The sequence below is a fragment of the Rhinoraja longicauda genome, chromosome 34, assembly GCF_053455715.1.
Source record: "Rhinoraja longicauda isolate Sanriku21f chromosome 34, sRhiLon1.1, whole genome shotgun sequence".
NCBI lineage: Eukaryota > Metazoa > Chordata > Chondrichthyes > Rajiformes > Arhynchobatidae > Rhinoraja > Rhinoraja longicauda.
The window spans coordinates 16631988-16638940 of record NC_135986.1 but is presented as its reverse complement, the minus strand read 5'-3'; the positions used below and the strand labels follow the sequence as shown (position 1 = coordinate 16638940).

Below are 6953 nucleotides of genomic sequence, written 5' to 3'. Positions count from 1 at the left end.
TCGATGTGAATGCCAAGCGATTGCCTATTTGTAAGGAGGAGATTGATATGTCTTTGATTCGGAAGGACGTTAATAGTTATGGGGGTAACGCATGATAATGGGATTGAGGGTGAATATGGACCAACCATGACTGAATGGCGGAGTAGATTCAACGGGCTGAATGGCCTAATTCTGTTCCTATATCCTATGGTCTATGAACTTCGGTTAGGTCACGTTAGATAATCGGAAACATTTTGCCAAGGTGGAAACATTAATTGGAAACAAATGTTCATAAAACAATATTCATCACCAGTTAGAGAGAGAGTATTCAAAGTCAGAATTCGCAGCGGAAACTGCACTGGTGATATATTGCAAAAGTCATCGCCTGCTGTTAGAGATATGCTAAGAAACCTCTGACGTGTCTACATAGGATTATCGACAGTCAGGTTAATGTTCCCATCGCCGGTATTTCTTGAACAAAAGCGACTGAATTAGTTGTGATGGAAGGTCAGACAATAACGTTTATGTGAGTGGGATCACAGCGCTTGTATTAAAAAGTAGTACTCAGTCCAAATATAGATCTAAATGACATCCTGTAATATTCGTGTAATGTGTGGCTGGATTCAAGATCAGTGATTGTCATGCGCGAAACGAATATTAATCTGTAAAATATGACTGAAATTTTTACGAACCATGATCAAATAATATGAAGGTAATGATAAAAATATGATAGGCAACAGGGTATTTGTGCCAGAAATGCGCGAAACACCGTTGCGATTGTTCTCCACCATTACCTATAATCAACGAACTAACCAACGAGGCTTTGAATGCTCCCCGCGGATCGCATGGGCACTGATAGGGAAACGGCGCCATGCTTGTTTACTAAACATAACGAACCATCATTGTGTAACTATGTTTCCCCCGCCGGGAAACAGGCAGCTGTATAAAAGGCAGCGATCTCAGACCCCACGGGCACGCCACGGATTTGGCACAGTACGCACGTTGCGCTGAACAATGGTTCTACCAACAATCCGACTTGCAAGGAACATTTTCTACCCGGCTCTCGCAATTTTTGGAGTTCCGGGTAAGTCGCTGTATCTTGTCCGCTGTAACTGTCCGAATGTTGGGGGGACAGAGTCTGATTATGTGCTGTGTGTTTTGCTATATCACTGCCTGGCGAAACCCACCACAAAACTTGCTGGCACGCAGGCCCGGCAAAGAATAGATAGCGGAAACCCAGCTAGCTCCGCTATATACATGAACGAATGCTGACACCCACCGCTGAGTCCCAGATACCCAGCTGCTCACAGATTGCAACAAATTGTCCATAGAAGTGATTACTTTGCCACTGCGGGTGGTCGCTGCCCATTTATACTTGGTGACTTTGCGGACTGTTGGCATCTTCAACCAACAAGGTGTTTTGAAATTTAGTGTGCGTTTCATTTGCTCGTAATACTGGCCGTTCCACTAGATACCAACGGGAACACCTTGGCGCCTGTGATTATTATGCTCATATCGTTAAATGTTCTTTCGAGCAAGCGGAGGTTCCGCTTGATTTCCAGTTGCCCTCGTGAATTGCTTTGGATTTCACCCTACCTAGCTATCTATCTCTCTATTTGCCTGTGCATCTTAATCTATCTCTCCATTTAACTCTCTATCTTTATCGCGGTGGCTCCCTCTCCATTGGTTATAGGGTGATGGAATCATAGAGTGATCCAGTGTGGAAACAGGCCCTTCGGCCTACCTTGCACACACCGGCCAACATGTCCCAGGTGCACTAGTTCCACCTGCTTGCACTTGGTCCACATCCCTCAAACAATGTCCACGCCATGTACCTGCCGAACTGTTCTCCCTCTATATAATCGCAATGGCAACGGCTAATCTCCAGGTGATGATCGTCTGTGTAATTGGATATCATATCGTGATGAATCAATGTTCTGGGAGAAGTGGTTGCTCTGAAACATGCATCTGGCAACTTTCTGTTCTTGCATTGGGGGAGCAATGCTGGAGAGTGATCGATAATACAGCCCCTCGGTTACAATTTCCGACGTGAACCTGTAAAACTCAGCGCTGCGGCCTCGCCAATGCCGGTGTCAAAGTGTCGCCTGGACCGAGGCTCACTTCAGTGGCTGAGGAAGAAGTTCGTCCATTTGCACAATTGTCCCTGCTAATTACAGACAATGTCTGGGGCAGTACTTCCACCACTGGCTACGATAATCACCTCATCATTGCATTCGATTCCGTTGCTCACACTTTGTTTATTTTTCAACAGCGAACCTGCTCACAGTGGTCGTCCTACTTCGAGGGAAATGCGGGCTTTCCAAATGTATCTCCCTCTATATGGTCGTAATGGCAACGGCTGATCTCCTGGTGATGATCTTCTGTGTAATTGGGTATCATATCGTGATGTACCAATTCCCTGCGTCCTTCCTGTCCTACACATCCGCCTGTAAGATCGTTCTATATTTCATGTCAACCAGTTTGCATATCGCCGTCTGGTACACAGTCTTATTCACGGCCGACCGATTTGTCGCGATATGTTGTCACAAGTTTAAGGCGGTGTATTGTACAGTGAGGACCGCTGTTGCTGGCATTACAACCGTGTCGTTGCTTCTGCATTTACAGAGCGTCCCCTATATATTTGAATATAAACATGTTCGTACAGTTAAAGGTGTTTACTGGGGCTGCCAACCCACCGTATGGTTCATTACATCACCCCTGGGTGCCGCCTTCTCATTTCTGCAGAGCATTTTAAGCGTAATTATACCTTTTTCTCTGATATCTTTGTTTAACTGTTTGACGGTCAGGCGTATTATAATGGCCAGTAAAGTGCGTAAGAGACTGCGGGCGCAGGGCAGTCAGTTGCAGAAGGATCCGGAAATGGAAGGCCGGAAGAAGTCCATCATATTACTCTTCAGTGTTTCGGGCAGTTTTATCCTCTTGTGGGTGACGGTGGCCGTGAGCTTTTTGACCACTAGACTGGCAGGAACCGCGCATTATACCGGCGATTACTCCGAGCCTGGCTACATCGCCACTGAAGCCGGGTACATGCTAATGTATCTGAGCTCCTGCACTAATACGTGCGTTTATGCAGCTACTCAGACTAAATTCAGATTGGAGCTGGTAACAGTGTTAAAATATCCATGGACATTCCTATTAACATTTGTTAAGAAAAAGAACACTGTCGTCTTAAATGTCGAAAGCCGATGAGTAACGGATATCTCCCAGCCTTTGCCTTTAGATGACGTTGTATGTGTTTTACTCTGTGTGTATAAGTACCATGGGGTTCTCGATTAAATGGACCCTGAATAAAATTATGTTTTTTGATGCAAGAACCTTCTTGAAATCCGTGACCATATCAACAGCGAAAGCATCTCATAAAGTCGTACAGTCATACAGCAAGGAAATCAGTCTGAATGGTCGCGATGGGAATCATCACCTATGCACATCCTCTGCAAATGCAGCCCGGCCGGATAAACTCCCCCAACACTTTGTGTCAATTTTGCCCGAGCTGGCCCTTCAGCCCAACACTTACATGCCGATCAAGTTTCCCCATCCAAGCTGGACTCAAGTGCCAGCATTTGGTCCATATCCCACCAAATATTTGTTATCCATGTACTTGTCCAAGTGTCTTCCAAATATTGTCTACGTCCTAGCCCTCGACAACTTCCTTGGTTGCTTCTTCAAACACCCAATAAAATTACTGAGACACGTTCTCCCTCGTACAAAGCTGTGTTGACTGTCCCACGTTAGCCACTGTCTATACACGTGCGCATGAATTTCGTGTCTCAGAATCGTCTTCAGTAAGTTTCATACCGCAGATGTTAGATTCAGTGGTCCATAGCTCCCAAGATTTTCCTTCCAGTCCTTCTCCAATCGAGGCACAATATTCATCAGGAGCAGTCAGGATATAGTCAGACTCTTCTTTAGTGTTCTGTTCATTCGCTCCACCATTCTAGAAGTCTACGGATGGTGATAGTAGACAATAGACTACGAGCCAGCACCGACATTCAATGTGATCATGGCTGATCATTCACAATCAGTACCCCGTTCCTGCCTTCTCCCCATATCCCCTGACTCCGCCATCAATTAGCGTATCTAGCTTTCCCTTGAAAGCATCCAGAGAATTGGCCTCCACTGCTTTCTGAGGCAGAGAATTCCACAGATTTACAACTCTCAGTAAAAACGTTTTTCCTCATCTCCGTTCTAAAGGCCCACCCCTTATTCTTAAACTGTGGCCCCTGGTTCTGGACTCTCCCAACATTGGGAACCTGTTGCCTGCCTCGAGCGTGTCCAATCCCTTAATAATCTTATATGTTTCAATAAGATCCCCTATCATCCTAAATTCCACTGTATACATGCCTAGTCGCTCCAATCCTTCGACATACGACAGTCCCGCCATTCCTGGAATTAACGTAGTAAATTACGCTGCACTTCCTCAATAGCAAGAATGTCCTTCCTCAAATTTAGAGACAAAAACAGCACATAGTAGTCCAGGTGTGGTCTCACTGGGGCCCTGTACAACTGCAAAAAGACCTATTTGCTCCTATATTCAACTCCTCTTGTCATAAAGGGCAACATGCCATTAGCTTTCTTCACTGCCTGGTGTACCTGCATGATAACTTTAAGTGACTGATGAACAAAGACACCCAGATCTCTTTGTACATTCTCATTTCCTAACTTGAAACCATTCAGGTAATAATTTTCCTTCCTTTCCTTACCACCAAAGTGGATAATCTCACATTTATCCACATTAAACTGCATCTGCCGTGCATCTGCCCACTCACACAACCTGTCCAAGTCACCCTGCATCCTCATAGCATCCTCCTCACAGTTCACACTGCCACCTAGCTTTGTGTCGTCCGCAAATTTGCTAATGTTTATTTTCATCCCTTCATCTAAGTCATTAATATATATTGTAAACAGCTGCGGTCCCAGCTCCGAGCCTTGCCTTTGCCCCACTAGTCGCTGCCTGCCATTCTGAAAGGGACCCATTAATCCCTACTCTTTGTTCTTCTCTGCCAACCAAATGTCCTATCCATGTCAGCACCCTACCCCCAATACCATATGCTCTAATCTTGCCCACTATTCTCCTAACTCGAATCGAGTTCATTAAACAACACTAAATCCAGAATTGCCTTCTCCCCGGTAGTCTCCAGTACCAGCTGCTCTAAGGATCCATCTCGGAGGCACTCCACAAAATGCCTTTCTTGTGGTCCATTGCCAAGCCGATTTTCCCAGTCTAACTGCAGGTTGAAATCTCCCATAAACACTGTAGCATTACCATTGCGACATGCCAAATTTAACTCGATTCAATTTGCACACTATATACTGTTTGGGGACCTGTACATAACTTCCTTTATGGTCTTTTTACCCTTACAATTCCACAGTTCTGTCCATACTGATTCTACATCTCCTGATTCCATGTCACCATATGCAGGGGACTGAATATCATTCCTTACCAACTGAGCGACTCCACCCTCTCTGCCCACCTGCATGTCTTTTCGATAGGTCGTATACCCCTGGATATTCAGTTCCCAGCCCTGCTCCTCTTGCAGCTATGTCTCTGTAATTCCCACAACATCATACTTGCCAATATCTAACTGAGCCTCATGCTCATCCACTTTAGTTTTTGTACTTCGCGCATTCAAATACAACACTTTAACTTCGGTATTCACCTCCCCTCTCACACCGGTCACTATTGGCCCCGAACTTATTCTCTTATCCCTTCTCGAACATTTCTTCCCATTAATTCGGGAGTCGTTTGCAGCTTTTCCTGTAATGACTTCCCCTTTAACTACACCTTTATATTCCCCATTTATCAACCCCTCCCCCACACTATTTAGTTTAAACCCACACGTGCAGCACTAGCAAACCTGCCTGCCAGAACGCTGGTCCCGCTCCATTTAAGGTGTAACCCGTTTTTTCTGCAGGTCACCCCTACCCTAGAAGAGATCCCAATGGTCTATAAATCTAAATCCCTGCTCCCTGCACCAGCCTCGCAGCCATACAATCATATCCCCCTATCTCCCAGTTCCTGTCCTCGCCAGCACGAGGTACAGGAAGCAATCCAGAGATAACCACCCTAGAAGTCCTTCTCTTTAGTCTTCTTCCTAACTCCTTAAACTCGCGATGCAGAACCTTCTTCCTCTTCCTCCCGACGTCGTTTGTGCCGACGTGCACAACTACTTCTGGCTGTTTACCTTCTGAAGTCGGTGCGTGACATCGTTAAACCGGGCACCAGGGGGGCAACAGACCATCCTCGAGTCTCGCCTCCCACCACAGAATCTCCTGTCCGCACCGTTGAGAATGGAGTCAAACACCACTATGGCTCTGCCCGACGCCGGTCTCACCGGTCGAGTCTCATCGTTGGTATTGGAGCCACCGACCTGTCCGACATTCGGACTGGAAGCATCTTCTGCCCCGAGAGGATCTACCTGTTTTCATTCGGCATAGCCACCGGGATCTCATGCAATCCACCTGGACTGCCCTTTCCCACAATCAACCACCTTTGCTCTTCCTGTATCCATGGCGTGACAGCCTCACTGTAGGTCCTGTCCACGAAACTCACGTCTTCCCGGATGGATCTGATGTCAACCAACTGCTTCTCAAGTTGCCCAACACGTTCACTCAGGAGCTGCACATGGACATAATTCCTGGAAGTGAAGTTTCCAGAAGCTCCAGCGGTGACCCTGCCTTCCCATATCCTGCACTCTTTACACCGTTTTTAAACGGCCTGCTTCTCTGTGCTCCACGCAAGTCTAACTGGTGAGGAATATGAAATCGCTGTTTAATCGTGAACAGCTCGCAGGGCTCCCTCATCGCAATCCCTGTGAATTGTTTTCCACGATCAGAGTCTGGATGAAGGGGATGCCCCATCGAAGTAATACCTCTTCAGCCAGAATTTGTGCCACTGTTCCAGTGGTGCAATACCGACATGGGAATTAAGCTACCCATGGGTAAAGTATTGAATT

The 6953-nt window shown here is 46.3% G+C and overlaps 1 protein-coding gene across 1 annotated transcript; it reads left to right on the top strand.

Annotated features, from left to right (window-relative positions):
* The first annotated feature begins 993 nt into the window (after nucleotides 1-993).
* Nucleotides 994-3189, top strand: LOC144609612 (putative G-protein coupled receptor 139). Its single transcript, XM_078428110.1, has 2 exons — nucleotides 994-1063; nucleotides 2252-3189. Exons 1-2 carry the CDS (start codon nucleotides 994-996, stop codon nucleotides 3187-3189), a joined length of 1008 nt encoding a protein of 335 aa, XP_078284236.1.
* Nucleotides 3190-6953: the final 3764 nt, after the last annotated feature.

Coding starts and splice junctions, on each gene's coding strand:
- LOC144609612 (XM_078428110.1), top strand. CDS start 994: ATGGTTCTACCAACAATCCGACTTGCAAGGAACATTTTCTACCCGGCT. Junction 1,064..2,251: donor CGCAATTTTTGGAGTTCCGG/GTAAGTCGCTGT, acceptor ATTTTTCAACAG/CGAACCTGCTCACAGTGGTC.